This window comes from Sorex araneus, chromosome 4 (genome assembly GCF_027595985.1).
Source record: "Sorex araneus isolate mSorAra2 chromosome 4, mSorAra2.pri, whole genome shotgun sequence".
In the NCBI taxonomy this organism is placed as follows: domain Eukaryota; kingdom Metazoa; phylum Chordata; class Mammalia; order Eulipotyphla; family Soricidae; genus Sorex; species Sorex araneus.
Genome location: NC_073305.1, coordinates 116273044 through 116289301, shown reverse-complemented (window position 1 = coordinate 116289301; position 16258 = coordinate 116273044). Strand labels below are relative to the sequence as shown.

Sequence of the window (16258 nt, the reverse complement as noted above, 5' to 3'; positions counted from 1 at the left end):
TTTCGCCGCGTTCACCGGGCGGCGGCGGCCGCTTTCCTGGGAGGTGGGGGGCGTAGTCCGTGGCAGCTCCGGCACGGGGAGCTCGGCGGCCGGGTGGGCGCTTCTGAGTGCGGAGCTGCGCGGGGCTGTGGCCTCCGGGGCGGAGGGGCCCGTGGCCATGGAGCACCTTTTCCTGGAGGTGGCGGCTGCGCCGCTGCGGCTCATCGCCGCCAAGAACGAGAAGAGCCGCAGCGAGCTGGGCAGGTTTTTGGCCAAGCAGGTGAGAGGCGGGAGGGCCGCAGAGAGCCCGGTGGACCCCTGGCTGGGGAGCTGCCGTGTTTCTGTCGCTCTGGCCGGGCCCTTGAGGCTGCCCAGGTGGCGGGGGCGTCCGCGCTTGTTTGCAGAGATGATAAGTATAGCAGCCTCTCTCTCTTTTTTTTTTTCTTTCTCCCTCCTTCGTGGGGGACAGTTCCTCTCCCTTCCCCACCCACCTAACATCTACCAGCTCTACTCGGCCATAAAAAAAATAAATATTTTTAATTTTTCCCAAAATGTCATGCAAGTTGGCCTGGAGCGATAGCGCAGCGGGTAGGGCGTTCGCCTTGCACGCGGCCGACCCGGGTTCAATTCCTCCATCCCTCCTGGAGAGCCCAGCAAGCTACTGAGAGTATCCCGCCCGCACGGCAGAGCCTGGCAAGCTACCCTTGGCGTATTCGATATGCCAAAAACAGTAATAATTAGTCTCACGATGGAGACGTTACTGGTGCCCGTTGGAGCAAATCGATGAGCAATGGGATGACTGTGATAGTGACAGTCATGCAAGTTGCTTGCCTGCCTCCTGTGACTTGTGTATCCTGTGTGTTAGCAGTGAAGGGAGACAGGTCTTGCCACCCCGTTAGCGGTGGTGTTTCAGTTTTTTTCTTTTCAGGCCCGACCCTTGGCTTCATCCCCTTGACAAGTCGTGTTGTGTGGGGAACCTGAAAAGAAAAAAGGCCTTTCTTGGTGTATGTCCTCGAGGAATTTAGCCTCCAGATTTGGAGGCTTCTCATCAGTACCCCAAAACACTGATGCATCACAGGCTGCCACTGGCTCTACCATAAAATCATGTGAATTACCAGGACAGTTTGAATTTGCTGGGAAGTGGGGTCTTTCGCTGCTAAGAGATGTATTGATTCACCCGTCGTTGTATTTTTCTTATTTTTTAATTTCTGCTTTTGTTTTTGTGCTACACTTGGAACAGGCGTTAGGGCTTAACGCCTGTCTCAGTCCTCTGGGATCACTCTTGGTGGGCCTGGGTGAGTCTGTGTGCTGGGGATGGAACCCAGTTTGTCACATGCAAGGCAAGATCCTACCCACTGTATTATTATTTAGGTCCCATGAGTTCAAGAACCTATTGCAACGTTACACATTTTTATTCCTTGCCCCCACTATTCATGAACTTCATGAAAATAGGAAGTGATTTTATGTGTTCTGATTTTGGGCCACACCTTGGTGATGCCCAGGGTTATTTCTGGCTTTGCACTCAGGGATCTCTCCTGGTGGTGCTCGAGGACCATATGGAGTGCTGGAGATGAAACCTGTTAGGGCATTTGCACGGCAAATGTACAAGAGTACAACCTCGCTGTACTCTCGTTCTGGCCCTGAGAGTAGAGTATGTTTTACGTTTTCCAGTTACCAACACACTTAAATTACGTATCTGTGGAAGCAGAGTGAGTACTTGGGGTCCGGAGGGACAGGGAACTAACATTCTGTTTGATAACAGCAAATTGAATTTAAGAAGCAACAGGTGAGAGTGGGAGGAGGGAAATGGGCACTCAGGGTATTCTGGCTTATGAATGCCACAAATGGAATCAGGAACCCAGGTGGAAGGCGTAAGAAGAAATCTGCCTTTTGGTGGGTGAAACTCGGAAAGGGAATTGATTTGTGTGAGCTGGACTGGTGCTAGATTCCTGAAATATACTGCTGGAGGTGTTTTTCTTGACTTCATAGGAGATTCTGAATCTAAGAATCCTGGGCCAGTTAAAGGGAGCTTGTAACACACCCCATTACTATAATTTGATGTAAAAAGGGTATTTAAATATTGGGAATGGAGGATGGAGTGGTTTGTAGCATTTATCACACATGCTTTTTCGGAATTTGATAAGCATAAATTTGAGGAACACTCCGGTAGAGTGATCAGTGTTTGTAATGAGTGCTGCTAATTAATGAGATGGGGACTCTTGTGCATCTCTTTGCCTCCAATTCTCTCTAGCCTCAGTGATGTCTTTTTTCACAGAAGAGTTGGTTGAGCTGCGGTTCTGTTTCTCCTATCTTTAGAAACAGTGTTTTTTTATGCTGGAAAATCAAAGACTTTGAAATATTCTCACTGGTGTTGGGGGTTTATAGGAGGAATCCTCACTGCCCTCCTCACCCAATTCAGTAAAGACTTAATTTAGGGAAAGGCAATGGAGGGGAAAGTAAGGCAAGGAATCTCCTCGGTTTTGGGAGGGGTCTCCTAAATCAGGATTTCCTTTAGCAAGTTTTTTTTTTTTTTTTAACGGATTGTGCTTTAGGATTCTTCTTCTTTTTTTTTTTTTATCTGAACTGGTGAGACTATACTTTCTCTACTCAGGCACTAATTATACCTAGCAGTCCAAATTCCTTGTGTGTGTGCATATGTGTGTGTGTGTGTGTGTTTTGCTTTTTGTTTGGGGGCCATACCCAGTTGTGCACAGGGCTCAGGGGACCAGATGGGGTACCAGGGATTTCACTGTGCAAGGCAAATGTTCTACCTGCTGTACTATGGCTCTGGCCCCTCTATTTTTTAAAGATGTTTTTCTTTCTTTGTGTTTTTGGGGTCATACTCATAAGTACTCAGGGCTTACTCCTGGCCCATATAGGGTGCAGGGGATCAGACCTGGAGCTGCCACATACAAGGCAAGCTCCTTACCCAGGCTCCTTACTCCTTACTATCATCTCTGACTCCTCCATTCATTCTGTTCCTAGTTCATCCTTATTACTTCTGTCATCCTAGAATTTTTACTTTATGTGTGTGTGATTTTTCTAGCACCACCACATGGGTTTTGGACCAGTTTGACTTATTTCCTTCCAACTTCAGTTTGACACTACTTGACAGTAGCTTCAGATCTTATAGGTTAAGGACTTTCAGGCTGCCTTCACCTATACACACATACACATCCATGGAAAATGATTTACTTAGTAGATTGCCTGTTTGTTGTAAAAAAGATGCAGTTTTGGAACAGTTATAGGGAAGAGCCCTCCCAGAGCAAGGAAGGCTGTAAGGGATGCGGAGTGTGGCATTGAGCTTCATACCTTCTCCCAGCACAAATCTTCCTGCATCTCCATTTGTGCACCAGCACCAATGAGGAGTTTTGATTTATATCTCTAGTCTTTTTTTTTTGTTGGGGGAGGGGGTGGCTGGGACACCTAGTGTGCTCGCTCTATTCTGACTCTGTGCTCAGGAGTGACCCTGACTCCCACCAGTATCAGGACCATCTGTGGTGTGGGCATTTGAACCTGGTTGGCAAGTGCCTTAACCTCTGCGTTATCTGGGTTGTTACCCTTTTTTTTGGGGGGGGTGTTGGTGGTCTTTTTCAGTCATACCTGGCGATGCTCAGGGGTTACTTCTGGCTCTGTACTCAAATATTACTCCTAGTGGAGCTCGGGGGACTGTATGGAAGCTGGGGATAGTACCACACCCTATTTGTGGTACTATCCTTCCAGCCCCAGGTTGTTACCTTTTTATACATGGTATTTAGGTTTCCTTCTAGCTGTTTGCTCTGTAACCAATTCTTGGTCAACTGGGTGGCAGGATGCCATAAGGGAGTGTCCATGAGGTGGCAGGGATTGACCCAGAGTTCCGTCAGACCCGGGGTGGGCCGAGTGCCGGGCATGCCCCATAACCCCTGGGCTCTCTTTGGTTTCTGTATAAAAATGAAGTTCTTTGGGCTGTATTCACAGTACTGGATTTGCCAGATCCGAGGGTTTGCTGGCCCCCACCCCCTTTTTTTTTTTTTAAATTTAGCTTGCCTGGCATGCAGCTGAGCTGGGTTTAATCCACAGGACCCCCGAGGGTCTTCCTGGAAGAGACCCCCTGTGGGCGGCAAGTGTGCATCCTGCGAGTTTCTTTTCTTTTTTTTTTTTTTTTTTTGGTTTTGGGGTCACACCAGGCGATACACAGGGGTTATTCCTGGCTCATGCACTCAGGAATTACTCCTGGCGGTGCTCAGGGGACCATATGGGATGCTGGGATTCGAACCCGGGTCGGCCGCGTGCAAGGCAAACGCCTTACCCGCTATGCTATTGCTCCAGCCCCTGCTGGCCCCTTTGGTAGTTTGTTCTTGTGGACACGTGTTGTACTGCAGCAAGGACTATTCAGACCTGCATACACCGGCAGCAGGAGATCTTTGGATTTTTCTCTCCCCATTGTGCTTACCAACATTTCTAGCCCCACTCGGTCAGTTTCATCTTGTTTTTCAGTGTGTCGTGATTACTTTGGTTGTGCTTTATTTCCTAGAGATGGAAGCCTTCATAGTTTTAGGATCTGATCTCTCCAGCCACTGTGTTTTTAATCTCAAGACGTGAGTGGTGAAGGTCTTTAAGTCTGGTAGTTAAATGGGAGTGAAAATAGCCACTGACAGCCTTTAAATGTTGGAAGCAACTCTGATCCTTGGTTGTCCTGCCCCTCAGTTTTGATAGACAAACTCCCATATGAAATCTGGACAGTAGACTTTTTTGATTTTCAGTAAGGCTTCTGTGCTCTGTTCACACAGAGATTCTGTTTTGTCTCTCAGGTGTGGACGCCTCAGGATCGCCAGTGCATCCTCAGTGTCTTAGCGCAGTTACTTCTGGACAAGGACTGCACTATGCTGGTTGCCCGCCAGCTGCGCCCCCTCCTCTTGGATTTGCTGGAAAGGAATGCTGAAGCCATCAAAGCTGGTGGCCAGGTCAACCACGACCTGCACGAACGTCTGTGTGTGTCCATGAGCAAGCTCCTCGGCAGCCATCCTGATGTCCTCCCGTGAGTAAAGAACCGCCCTTGCCTGGAAAAGGGAAAGAGGCTTTTGCTCCCACATGCTCCCTGATGTCTCTGGGACCTGGGGGTCAGGATCCCAGGTTCTCTTGCAGGACTTGTGTGAAGCTGCAGGGCGGAGGGAGCTTTGTCACTTCTTGGGACTCCCTGTAGAGCAGGTAGTTTGGGTGGAGAATCGCTCCCTGCCTGCTTCCTCTTCCTGGACATCCCAGAGCTCCGTGTGGGAGGGGCATGGACACCCCCAAGCTTTGCCTTGGGCTGGGCCCAATGCCACAATGGGTCTGAAATAATTGACCTTTGCTCTGTGAATGACCCTCAGGTATGCTGGGGGAGGGGTCAGAGGAGGGGGGAGCTAGAGCCAGTGGTACCTGCCAGTCTGACCCAGGCTTCCCTGTGGCTCTAACATCAGCCCCACAGTGACAGCAGCACCCTCACCAATGTGTCCCCCTGCTCGTTCCCCTGGTTTTTCTAGCAGTAGTTCAGCAGCCTTGTCTCTGAATTGTTGCATGGACAGACAGTGAGGTCTTCCACCAAGCGCTTGCCCCAAGTGTGGTGTTCAGCTGGCTTTTATATAGTAGGCATATTATACATGTTATCTCATTCAATCTTCACAAAACCACGTTGCTTATCTTCTATTACTTTTTTTTTTCTTTTTGGGTCACACCCAGCAATGCGCAGGGGTCACTCCTGGCTTTGAACTCAGGAATTACTCCTGGTGGTGCTCAGGGGACTGTATGGGATTCTGGGAATCGCACCCGAGTTGGCCGCATGCAATGCAAACGCCCTATCCGCTGTGCTATTGCTCCAGCCCCTTTCGTTTAATTTTATTTTTGGGGTCACACCCAGTACTGCTCAGGGGTTACTTTTGGCTCTGCACTCAGGAATAACTCCTGGCAAGCTTGGGGGACCATATGGGATGCCAGGGATTGATTCCAGGTCAGCCACATGCAAGCTAAATGCCTTACACACGGTGCTCTCTCTCCACCCGCTCTTTTAGTTGGATTTAAAATCAAAGTGAAGGGTCAGAGCTATAGCTACCTCCTGTACTATTGTACACCTATAGTACAGCAGGTAGCTCGTTTGCCTTGCACGTAACTGACTCGGGTTTGGTCCCTGGCATCCTGTGTGGTCCCCTGAGCACTGGTCGAGAGTAATTCCTGAGTGCAGAGCGAGGAATAATCCCTGAGCATCGCTGGGTGTGACCCATAAAGCTAAAACAAGCAAACAAATTGAAGGGGTCAGAGTGACTACGCAGGTAGAATGTTTCCTTGAAAGCGGCTGACTTGGGTTTTATCTTGGGCATCCCATCTGGTCCCCCCCTGCGTCGTCAGGTGTGACCCAAAAAGGAAAAGTAAAATAAAAGTGAAAGTCGAGGTGTGAGATATGAGACAGGTAACATAGGAATTTGGGCTGGAGAGAGAATGCAGGGGTTAAGGTGGTTGCTTTGCATGCAGCCACCTGAGTTTGATCCCCAGCACTTCTGGGCCCTAAGCTGGCCTGGGCAATTCCTGAGCACTGTCAGTATATCCCCAAAATGAAAAAGCAAGAAAGGAATTTGGGGCTGTAGCTGAGTACAGGGTTTAAGACACTTGCCTTTGCAGGGGGGAGGTACACCCACCCTACCCCACCCCAACCACAGCAGCCCCTGGGCCTGGTCAGATGTGACCCACGCCTTCTTTTTTTTTTCTTTTTGGGTCACACCTAGCAATGCACAGGGATTATTCCTCGCTCTGCACTCAGGAATTACCCCTGGCAGTGCTCAGGGGACCATATGGGATGCTGGGAATCGAACCCGGGTCGGCCGCATGCAAGGCAAATGCCCTATCCGCTGTGCTATTGCTCCAGCCCCTGACTCACACCTTCTTTCCAAGAACTTTGACTTAGAATGAACAAGGATTTGTTATTTTTAGTAACTTAATTATTAAGAACTGTAATTTACAAAATTATTGATAGTTGAATTTTTGGCATATTTTATTTTCAATACTATTTTATTTTATTTATTTATTTATTTATTTATAAACTCAAATCACCCAAACTTTATTTATTTACTTATGCTTTTTGGGTCACACCCAGCGATGCTCAGGGGTCACTCCTGGCTCTGCACTCAGGAATTACCCCTGGCCATACTCGGGGACCATATGGGATGCTGGGAATTGAACCCGGGTCGGCCGCGTGCAAGGCAAACGCCCTACCCGCTGTGCTATCACTCCAGCCCCATTTGATACTATTTTAATACCAATTCCATCACCAGTGTCAACTTCCTCCAGCAGTGTTCCCATATTCTGTGCGATCCACCCCCAGCCCCAGCCCCTAACCCCCACCTTTCACCCTGACAGGCACAGTACAAAGTTCAGGTGGTTGTAGTGTAGGTCTCACATTTTTGGTATTGTTGACTCTGTTCCGGAGATACAGGTATACCGTTTGCCCATATCACAGTGTAACTGAAGCCCCGATCCCTATTCACCCATTACTTCCCTTTCTTTTTCTTCCTGCATTTGATTTCTCTCCTCCTCAATTAACTCTCGGGTCAGGCATGGTCTAGTCATTTCACCTTTACTATAATACGTTTCCTCATCCAGTTACTCTATTGGGGCAAAGGGTTTTTTCTGTTTGGCAGAGAATGAAGGGACTTTTATCACTTGGAGGGGTGGTTGGGAAATGGGGCCTTGGTGCCCCCCATGATTTGGGAAGTCTTTCAGACTTGCTGGTCCTGGCACCCCAGGGCCATTCCCCCCATCCTCCCTTTTCCCAGGAACTTGGTTCTTCCCTGAGTTCTCTCCACACCTCTTCTTTTACTGCTTTTATGTCTGTCTGCAGTGTCTCCAGTCTGTGCTTCCTCAGCTAGAATTGCCTCCACCTTAAGTAGCCACGAGAGGAAATAAAGGAATTTGCGAAGTTAGGGCCCGGAGCGATAGTGTAGTGGGTGGCAGAGGTTTGCCCTGCATGCAGCTGACTTGGGTTTTATTTCCTGGCGCCCCCATCCACTCCCCCAAGCCTGCCAGGAGTGATCTCAGCACAGATCCAGGAGTAAGTCCTAAACACTACTAGGTGTGCGCCCTCCCTCCCCGCCACACCCCATCAAAAAAAAATTTTTTTTTTTAATCTGAGAAGTTAAAATGGAGAGGGGAAGAACTAGAGAGAGTACAGTGGGTCAGGCGCTTGCCCTGCATGCAGCTGATGCAGATTCAGTGTCCGGCACCCTATATTGCCCTTAGCCTCACCAGGAATGATCCTTGAGCCAGAATTAAGCCATGACCACTGCCAGGTATGGTTCAGAATGAAACAGCCAAAAATAATTTTTTTTTTTTACTTTTTGGGTCACACCCGGCGATGCACAGGGGTTACTCCTGGCTCATGCACTCAGGAATTACTCCTGGCAGTGCTCGGGGGACCATATGGGATGTTAGGAATCGAACCTGGGTCGGCTGCGTGCAAGGCAAACGCCCTAGCTGCTGTGCTATCACTCCAGTCCCTTCGTGGGTATTTTTTATTGAACTGTATTTGAATCTATGTAATACTCTGGGCAAGACTATGATTTTGAAAATATCTTTCCCTTCTATGAGTAGGGTGTGTCCATTTCTTCATGTCCTCTCTTCCTTTTTTTTTTCCTTTTTGGGTCACACCAGCAATGCTCAAGGGTTACTCTTGGTGGTGCTCAGGGAACCCTATGGGATTCAGGGATCAAAACCGGGTTGGTAGCATGCAAAGCAAATGCCCTATCCACTAATACTGTTGCTTCGGCCCCTCTTTTACTTAATTTTAGTTGTGTTTCATAGACTCGTATGAACCTTTCACCTCTTTTTTGGGGGGAGGTGGTCATACCTGGCAATATTCAGGGGTTACTCCTGGCTCTGTATTCAGGAAGCTGGGAATTGATCTGGGTTGATCGTGTACAAGGCAAGTGCCCTGTTGATTTCCTAAGGTTCTTGATTTGCAGAGACACAGTTATGAATGGTATTCTTCTTAATTTGCGTTTCTTCTATTTCATTTTTTGTAAATAGGAAAGCCCTGGGTTTCTGCATGTTGATTTTGTAACCTGCTGCTTTACTATACAAGTCTATTGTTTCTAGAGGCTTTTTTGAGTGTGTTTTTTAGGGTTTTCTAAGTATTGTATCATGTCATCTGCGGATAATGAGTTTAACTTTTTAAATCTTGGATGCCCTTAGTGTATCTCTCTCGCCTAATTGCTATGTTAAGGACTTCTAGTACTATACTGAAAAGTGGTGGCAAGAGTGGGCAGCCTTGTCTTGTGACTGATCTTGGAGGGAAGGCTTTCGTCCCCCCCATAAAGCATGATGTTTGTTGTAGATTTGTGTTAAGTGACTTTAAGTATGTCAGGAAAGTTCTTTGATTCTCACTGCATGTTTTTTCAGTAGTGAACACTTAGCGCTTCAGCACTTATGGGTAAATAAGTACATCTTAGATTTTTGTTCCTCTCTCAGTCAGGGATCTCTTGCCCAGTTCCCAGTTTCTGAATCTGAAGTGCTGACAGTCTCAAAAGATCCAGTCTTATTATAACTTAGACTTAGATTTTTGTTTCCAGACCGGTGTGAATTCCTGTTATCATCTGCATTCCTATCTGGTCTTTCCAGTTCTGGGGCCATGGTGGCTTTTGGGTGGTGCTGGTGGGCGGGGGGCGGGGGGTCACTTATGGTGGTCCTCTGTGACCATGCCATGTCAGGGACAAATCCTGGCCTCCCACACGTTGATAAGCAGGCTCCCTGGCCCTGTCCTGTCATGGGAAAAGTGTGCATCTGATTCTTCCCCTGAGGGTGATCGTGCCCTCTCTCTCTGCAAAAAGGTTTGCCCTGAGATACTTCAAGGACACCTCCCCAGTTTTCCAGAGACTCTTCCTGGAGAGCTCCGACACGAATCCCGTCCGCTATGGGCGCAGGCGGATGAAGCTGCGTGACCTGATGGAAGCAGCCTACAGGTTCCTGCAGGAGGAGCAGGCGGTGTTCCGCGAGCTCTGGGACTGGAGCGTGTGTGTGCCGCTGCTCCGCAGCCATGACACTCTGGTGCGCTGGTACGTAGCTGCTGGGCGACAGGGGAGGGAACAGGAGCCCGCTTCAAACTGGTTGTTCTTGTTCTGGGGCCTTTGGGTTAGTATCCTGCAGTCACTTTTGAGGGGAACGTGGTGATATAGTGATATTGGTGGGGGGGAGAGAGAGAGAGCGAGAGAGTGAGAGGAGAGGGAGGGAGGGAGGGAGAGAGAGAGAGGGAGAGAGAGGGAGAGAGAGAGAGGAGAGGGAGGTAGGGAGGGAGGGAGAGAGAACACATTCCGTCGAAAGAGAGAGAGGACACTCCATCCATCGCTTCATATATGTCATGTGAGGTCAGTTATTTGTGTCTGCTTTATCTTAAAATGTTACATTAATTCTCTAAGGTTTCCTTTTCTTTTTTCTTTTTTTTTTTTTTTTTGCTTTTTGGGTCACACCCAGCAATGCTCAGGGGTTACTCCTGGCTTTGCACTCAGGAATTACTCCTGGCGGTGCTTGGGGGACCATATGGGATGCTGGGGATGTAACCCGGGTCGGCCGCGTGCAAGGCAAACGCCCTACCCGCTGTGCTATCGCTCCGGCCCCTAAGGTTTCCTTTTCAATACTCAGATGGCCACGGCATTTTCTTCAGAGGTCACCTGAGCATATCCTTTTTCCTCCAGGTACACAGCTAATTGCCTGGCTTTGGTCACGTCGATGAACGAGGAGCACAAATTATCATTCCTGAAGAAGATATTTAGTAATGAGGAACTGATCCACTTCAGGTTAAGGTAAACAGGAGCATTCCTGGCATCCTTGATGTGACTTGAGTGAACATTCGTGTCAGTAATGAGCTGCTCGTTTCCATCAGATTGCTGGAAGAGGCCCAGCTGCAGGACTTGGAAAAGGCCTTGGTCCTGGCCAATCCGGAGGCTTCCCTTTGGCACAAGGAGAAGGAGCTGAAGTACGCGCAGGGCCACATTGTATCTGCTGACCTCTCCTCCAGGGTGACAGCTGTCTGTGGTGTGCTGCTGCCGGGCCAGCCGCCAGCCCCGGGAGACCTGGTATGTTGGGCCCAGAAAATCGCTGGCCTTCTTCCCCCCACCTCATCACAGAGTGGGGTATTTTTCTTGGCTGGGCTCTGTCCTAGCTGAAAATCAGATTGGGTTTGCCAAATTGCAAATGTGTTCAGAAAAGGAATTCACTCAGGCCCCTCTTCGCCCATACTTCCTTAGAAACTCTACGAACGCTCTTCACTTTAACGAAGCTCTTTCATCCATTTCTGTTTATCTTCTCATTTATGTGCTGTGCTGTCTTTGTGAGGTTGTGGGGTGGCGTGCTGTGATACCACATTTATGGAAGACCAAGGGTGAATGGCTTTTCCTGGAGACCCAGGTCAGTCCAGTTACAGCGCGAGTAATCTTTTCTATGGGAAACTGGTGTCTGTTGTGAAGTTTCCCTGTCATGTGAAATGACCTTATCCCCCCCCCGAAGAATGTGACACCAGGCCGTACTTTGGACAGATTTAGAGCTCAAAATCAGGAGCCCTGGGAACCAGCCTGCCTCTCTGCAGCAGTGTTTTTCACTGGTTACTGTGAGATTAGATTCATCTGGGGCCTTCCTGGAGTTAGTCCTGGGGCCTTTCTTGGTTTTTGATTTTGGTTTTCGGGCCATACCTGGCAGTACTCAGGGCTCACTGCTGACAGTGCCCAGGGAACTAACTATATGTGGTGCCTGGATCAAACCCATGCTGGCTGTGTGCAAGGCAAGCGCCCTACCCACCATACTACTGCTCTCGCCACTTGAGTCATTTCTTGAACCTTCCAATTGTTATTACAGCTGAAAACAACTAGAGTGTGATGTACATGTAGGAAAGCACACATTCTGAATGTGTAGCTCAGTGACTTCGTAAACTGCTTCTATATGTACTTATCAGGAAACCAACTCCAACCTCCCAGTGTATTTCCCTCATCACTAGGACCGTCTTGCACCATTCTCCTAGGAATAAGAGTAAGTCAGGATTAGCATTTTAGAACAGGGTAGGATTCTGGTTTTGGTGAACTTGATGTTGAGTAGTGGCTGGGGCTCTCAGGTGGAAGTGCGGAATGTGCAGTGATGCCGCCTCTCTGTGGAATTGCAAGACTTAACACACAGTTGTAATCTCATCTTGTCTGAACATATTTTGTATTGTTTGGGTTTGCTTTTTGAATCACACCTGCTGGTACCTGGAAGAGAGAGGAGTCCCCATGGCTGAGTGAGGTTGCGCTGGTTGAAGGTTCAAGCCAGTGGGTACCTTGGGTTTGTGGCAGGGGGCACTGAAATTGAACCCAGGACTCCTGCAGGCAGAGCATGTGTTCTGACCCACTGAGCCAGTTTCAGAGCCCTGCCTTCGTACAGCCTGAGAGGACTAGCCACGTTTGAGAGTTACTGATGATGCAAAGTTAATTGTGCGTGCGTGCGTGCGTGCGTGCGTGCGTGCGTGCGTGTGTGTGTGTGTGTCTGTATGTCTGTCTGTCTGTGTTTGTAGGATCTTTTTTGATTTTCGGGCCACACCTAGTGATATTCAGGGGCTAGTCTTTGCTTTCTGCTTAGATGTCTGCTGACAGTGCTCAGGACACTCTGTGGTCCGTGGTATCAGGGATTGAACCCGGGCTTTCCACAGCCCAGGCCTGTACTCTAGCCTTTTGACCTATCTCTCTGGCCTGATACTTTACTTTTCCAGAGATTCACATTATTTCCCTTAGAATGGGGGGGATGGGAAGAAGGAAAGGTGAAAAGGCAGATACTCTTTATTTTGGATAATATGTATATTTTTATTTTGTCAGGGACTGTAGGATGACATTGGTTTGTGCTTTCTGTCTTGCCACAGGGAGCTTAGGTTTATTGGGTTACTACCACCACAGTGCTCCTGTTTCTCTGTGTTTATTTGTAACCTCTTTGTGCTCTGCTTCCCCAACTGGTCAATTACCTTTATCTTTTTTTTTTTTTTTTTTTTAAATTTATTTTATTGAATCACCAAGTGGAAAGTTACAAAGTTCTCAGGCACACAATGCTCAAACACCCATCCCTTCACCAGTGCCCATATTCCACCACCAATAAAAACAAAAACAAAACAAACAAAAAGTATACATCCCACCCCTCACCCCCCAACCCACCATGTACGTGAGTGATAATTTCACTTCCTTTACTCTTTACCTTGATTACATTCCAGATTTCAACATATAACTCACTATTGTTAGAGATTCAAAACAGATCACTATTTTTGTTGGAATTTATCCCCTAAGAATACAGCTCTATTAACAGGGAAATATTTGATAATAAGTTTTCCACTGATGAGAATGAAGAGATAAAATGTCTTTATCTCTTCATTTGTAAGCCGCACGGTTTACAATTTCTGTATTACAGTAATTAAGTCCGAGAAGATTTAGGTTTGAAAATGAATCATTTCCCTTCCTGGAACAGCATGTAGCCAAAGTTAGTTCACAGTCTCCATACATGGGTGCAAGCACTTGCTGGAACCCCAATTCCTAAAGCTGTCTCTGGTTCCCGCTCGTTCCACATCCACCGGCTCTGCAGAGGCGTGGGCACCCGGGCCGAAAACCCAGCCGGCCGGAGCCGAGCACGGGCCCCGGATGGGGCTGGCCCTGTAACCCGCGGCTGTTTCAAGTTCAAAGCACACATTTTTTTTTTTTTTTTCGCGCCACAAGTTCATACCTTCTCAACGGACCCACAAAATGTCGGACACCACGCCTTCTCCCGGAGGGGAGAGAGACCAAGAAGGAAGGTTATTTCCTCCGTTAGCCGGCGTGGGGCAAAAGCTTGGTTCACAGTCTCCATACATGGGTGCAAGCACTTGCTGGAACCCCAATTCCTAAAGCTGTCTCTGGTTCCCGCTCATTCCACATCCACTGGCTCTGCAGAGGCGTGGGCACCCGGGCCGAAAACCCGGCCGGCCGGAGCCGAGCACGGGCCCCTGCTGGCTACCTTTATCTTTTAATCAGACTCTGTTAACTTGTAAATATTGCTGTTCTCTTCTCTTTAAGTTCTTTGCATAGTTAATTCGGAGGAATGTCCTTTTTTTATAGACACAAGAAGACAATTCTATGCTTTTGTAACTTGGGAGTTAATTGATTCCGAATGATATTCACCCCTGAGCATCTGTTCTCTTCACTTAAGCCTCAGTTGCCCTTACTTCCTAGCACCCCAAAAGCAGGGTCCCGACAAGGGACTGGATGGACCCAGGGCAAGCAGTGAGCTACCCAGGCATCAAAATGGGCCAGACCAAAGTGCCATAATACTTAACTATAAGTTAAGAGCATGGTCATGGACAAATACTGTCATGATCCAAAAAGTACAACTAGGGCTAGAGCAATAACACAGCGGGTAGGGCGTTTGTTTGCCTTGCATGTGGCCGACCCGGGCCGACCTGGGTTCGATTCCCAGCGTCCCATATGGTCCCCTGAGCACTGCCAGGAGTAATTCCTGGGTGTATGAGCCAGGAGTGACCCCTGTGCATCGCTGGGTATGACCCAAAATGCAAAAAAAAAAAAAAAAAAAGAAAAGAAAAAACCCAAAAGTACAACTAGATAGGACTCTCCTAGGGTTGGGAAAGATTAATCTGGCCTGAGCACTGTAGTCCGAGATAGCAAGATGTCCCCAGCAGAGCCACCTTATAAGTTTAATGTATCTCTTACTGTATCCATACAAAATAACTAATTTTAAGAAGTAAAATTAAGATGTTAATTAAGTTATTGGACTAAGGAGAGGAGAAACACCCCTGAGTGGTATTTTGCCCTTGAGCCTGATCAGCAATGAGGAAGGGCTTTTGAAATGTTGATTGTGCTACCCTCCCACCCCCCAAGTGCTGGGAGAGTTGGAGGGAGACTAGAGAGAGACCAGGCTGTGAAATGGAGCATGGAGTGATGAGCAGGGGAGACAGGAGGAGATGGGAATAAGGGGCAGCGTGAGACTAGAATGAGGGGCTCAGTGAGACTAATAAGCGCGTGGGGAGATTGGAATAAACGGCAACTGATCTTCAGCCTGACGGCCTTGTTTCCTTCTTCGTCTGCCCATGGCATCAGGCATCCCAGGTGGGGGAACATCCCGAGTGCACCTAACTCAGACTTTGAGGGAGAGCTGCCCAGAAATTATATGGGGAATCTCCCAAGCAGTGCTGCGAACCACCAGGACCGTCCTGGCAGTGCTTGTGGGACCATATAGTCTTGGTTGTGGAATGCAAGGCCAGCCAGATGACTCCGGCCCCTTGAGTCATCTCCCCAGTCCTGGACAATATGTATGCTAGGGTTCTGGTACTGTTGATTGACTGAAGTTAATGCAGTGGTCAGTGGAAGCATCACAGAATTGAACTTGTGTTTTGGGAGGAAAGAATTTTTTTTTTTTTTTTTCTTTTTGGGTCACGCCTGGCGATGCACAGGGGTTACTCCTGGCTCATGCACTCAGGAATCACTCCCGGCAGTGCTCGGGGGACCATATGGGATGCTGGGAATCGAACTTGGGTCGGCCGTGTGCAAGGCAGACGCCCTACCTGCTGTACTATCGCTCCAGCCCCCAGGAAAGAATTTTTTTGACATGTCTCATATTTCTGACTTGCCTCCTCAGACGAGTACAAGGAGTTCTTCGCACGAACAGGAGTTCGCCTTACAATCCTTTGTGTTGGTTGAGTCAGTCTGCAAAAATCTTCAGACCCTGGCCATGGCCGTGGCTTCTAAGAATGCTGTGTTGTTGGAAGGACCAATAGGATGTGGCAAAACTTCCCTGGTTGAACATTTAGCTGCAATGACTGGTAGAAGGAAGCCCCCTCAGCTGCTCAAAGTTCAGCTTGGAGATCAGACGGACAGTAAGGTAATTAAGGAATGGTCAATTTTGGTGGGTTTACATGCTTATAAGAAAAATGTGTATGTTTTTGCTAGTAGTGTAGGAGCATACTTAACTTTGTTCTCATAACTGATGGGTCCAAGAAGTGAGAGCCTCTAGTGCTTGTTATATTCCCTGTAGAAGTTGAGTGAATTGGAAGAGTACAGGTGACTTCATAGGTCTGGGTTTTCTGTAATATACTTTGTTCTCTTTCTACAGATGCTCTTAGGGATGTATCGCTGCACAGATGTCCCCGGAGAGTTTGTATGGCAGCCTGGTACCCTTACACAGGCAGCCACCAATGGGCACTGGATCCTTCTGGAGGATATTGACTATGCCCCCTTAGATGTGGTATGTTTGTTAATCACTGCCTCCCAGCATCGATCCTGTCTTT

General features: G+C 48.2%; 1 protein-coding gene across 1 annotated transcript in view; it reads left to right on the top strand.

The window, feature by feature from the left end:
• Nucleotides 1–16258, top strand: part of MDN1 (midasin AAA ATPase 1) — a 134820-nt gene continuing 118562 nt past the window's right edge. The window contains exons 1-7 of the mRNA XM_055134887.1: nucleotides 1–259; nucleotides 4773–4999; nucleotides 9813–10037; nucleotides 10674–10781; nucleotides 10862–11054; nucleotides 15610–15852; nucleotides 16084–16215. Coding sequence (XP_054990862.1) covers nucleotides 158–259; nucleotides 4773–4999; nucleotides 9813–10037; nucleotides 10674–10781; nucleotides 10862–11054; nucleotides 15610–15852; nucleotides 16084–16215 — 1230 coding nt within the window. The 5' untranslated portion in view covers nucleotides 1–157. The remainder of the gene's footprint in view (nucleotides 260–4772; nucleotides 5000–9812; nucleotides 10038–10673; nucleotides 10782–10861; nucleotides 11055–15609; nucleotides 15853–16083; nucleotides 16216–16258) is intronic.